Source organism: Nanorana parkeri, unplaced genomic scaffold, assembly GCF_000935625.1.
Source record: "Nanorana parkeri isolate BGI_ZX_2015 unplaced genomic scaffold, ASM93562v1 scaffold645, whole genome shotgun sequence".
Classification (NCBI taxonomy): domain Eukaryota; kingdom Metazoa; phylum Chordata; class Amphibia; order Anura; family Dicroglossidae; genus Nanorana; species Nanorana parkeri.
Window position 1 is genome coordinate 669,759 of NW_017306913.1, and position 1,572 is coordinate 671,330.

At 49.2% G+C, this 1,572-nt stretch overlaps 1 protein-coding gene across 1 annotated transcript in view; it reads right to left on the reverse strand.

Moving 5' to 3' along the window:
* Positions 1–400, reverse strand: part of NRP1 (neuropilin 1) — a 153,587-nt gene extending 153,187 nt beyond the window's left edge. The window contains exon 1 of the mRNA XM_018563251.1: positions 310–400. Coding sequence (XP_018418753.1) covers positions 310–400 — 91 coding nt within the window. The remainder of the gene's footprint in view (positions 1–309) is intronic.
* Positions 401–1,572: the final 1,172 nt, after the last annotated feature.

Below are 1,572 nucleotides of genomic sequence, written 5' to 3' on the forward strand. Positions count from 1 at the left end.
CGGGAATAAAAATATAGATATATATATATATATATATATATATATATATATATATATGCAATAGGGATATATGTAGGGCTGAATGATGGGTAGGGAGCATGGAGAGAAAAACACAATAGAAAGAGTGAAAAAGTGAAAATATATTGAAAGGGTCAGAAGAGAGATAGAAGGAAATGGAAAGACTGGATGTTGGAGAAAGGAAAGAGATATAGCCAAACAGGCAGAATAGCCTCTGCTGAGCAGAGGGAGAGCTCCCACCCCGGAGCCCCGATCCCATCGGGTTATGACAGCTCAGAACGCAGCACTCACCGTTCTTGGTAGCGGCTCCTACACTGATGAGCAGCAGAAGAACCAAGCAGCAGCAGCAGCAGCAGCAGCAGCGGAGCAGCCTGGGATGCATCCTCCGGGCTGGATCAGTAACACAAACAAGCAAGCAGCAATAATCTCCCTTGCAATCCTAAATCCCCCGGCTCGGCTCCAGGAAAACACACAAACAGGTCTTGAAAAAAAACAAAAAAGCGCAGCCACTCTTCAGCCTCCTCAGTGTCCTGTATCCTGTCATTGACTTCACGGTTTCCTCCAGCACTTCCCACACTTGGTGCTGCTGACTTGTGTTACCATCTCCCCAAACAGCAAGGGGGAAGAAGAGAGACAAGCTCCTCCTAGAGCCACTTTGGGAACTGATAAGGAAACCAAACGACTCCTTGCTTTTCCTGGAGAAATAAGGAAGGACAAAAAAAAAAGAAAAATATATGATTAATGAGCAGCTGCCCAGCGCAGAGCCACCAGCAATGCTCAATAGAGGGACCAAGCTAATGACTTGTCTCCATCACATAGGTGTCCCTAGGAGTTCATTCAGCCAGTGTGTGCAAGAGCCATCTGGGCAGATTCCATCCCTGGGTCCCTTTGTTATATAGAGGCTCTTACTGGGTTGTACTGGCAGCTGTGCCAGCATCAAGGCATTAGCTGTGTGCCAAGGAGCACGCCTCTACTCCACAGCGCAGCAAGCGCTCCCTACACCATCCCTAGCAGACTGCATTCAAGAGCTGCGATCCGTCACATTACATCCCTGCCTCCCCTTAATACGCCCAGCCCCTATAGACATCCATACCTTCAGCCAGTGGAACAGGTAGTGCCCAGGCAGCTGCCCACCCCCGCAGCTCAAGCTGGCTGTTGTGTCATGCCAATGAAGAAAAAAAAAAAGCAGCCTTCATTTTTAAGGATCGCCCAGCTCCTATAGACATCCACACTTTTAGCTGGTGGAACAGGTAGTGCCCAGGCAGCTGTCCACCCCTGCAGCTCAAGCTGGCTGCTGTGCGATGCCAATGGGAAAAAAATATATACACCCTTAATTTTTAAGGATCGGCTAGCCCCCGTAGACATACATACCTTCAGCCAGTGGAACAGGTAGTACCCAAGCAGCTGCCCACTCCTGCAGCTCAAGCTGGCTGCTGTGTGGTGCCAATTAAGCAAAAAGCAGTCCTAATTTTTAAGGATCGCTCAGTCCCTATGGACATCCATGCCTTGAGTCAGTGGAACAGGTAGTGCCCAGGCTGCTGCCCCCCTTGCAGC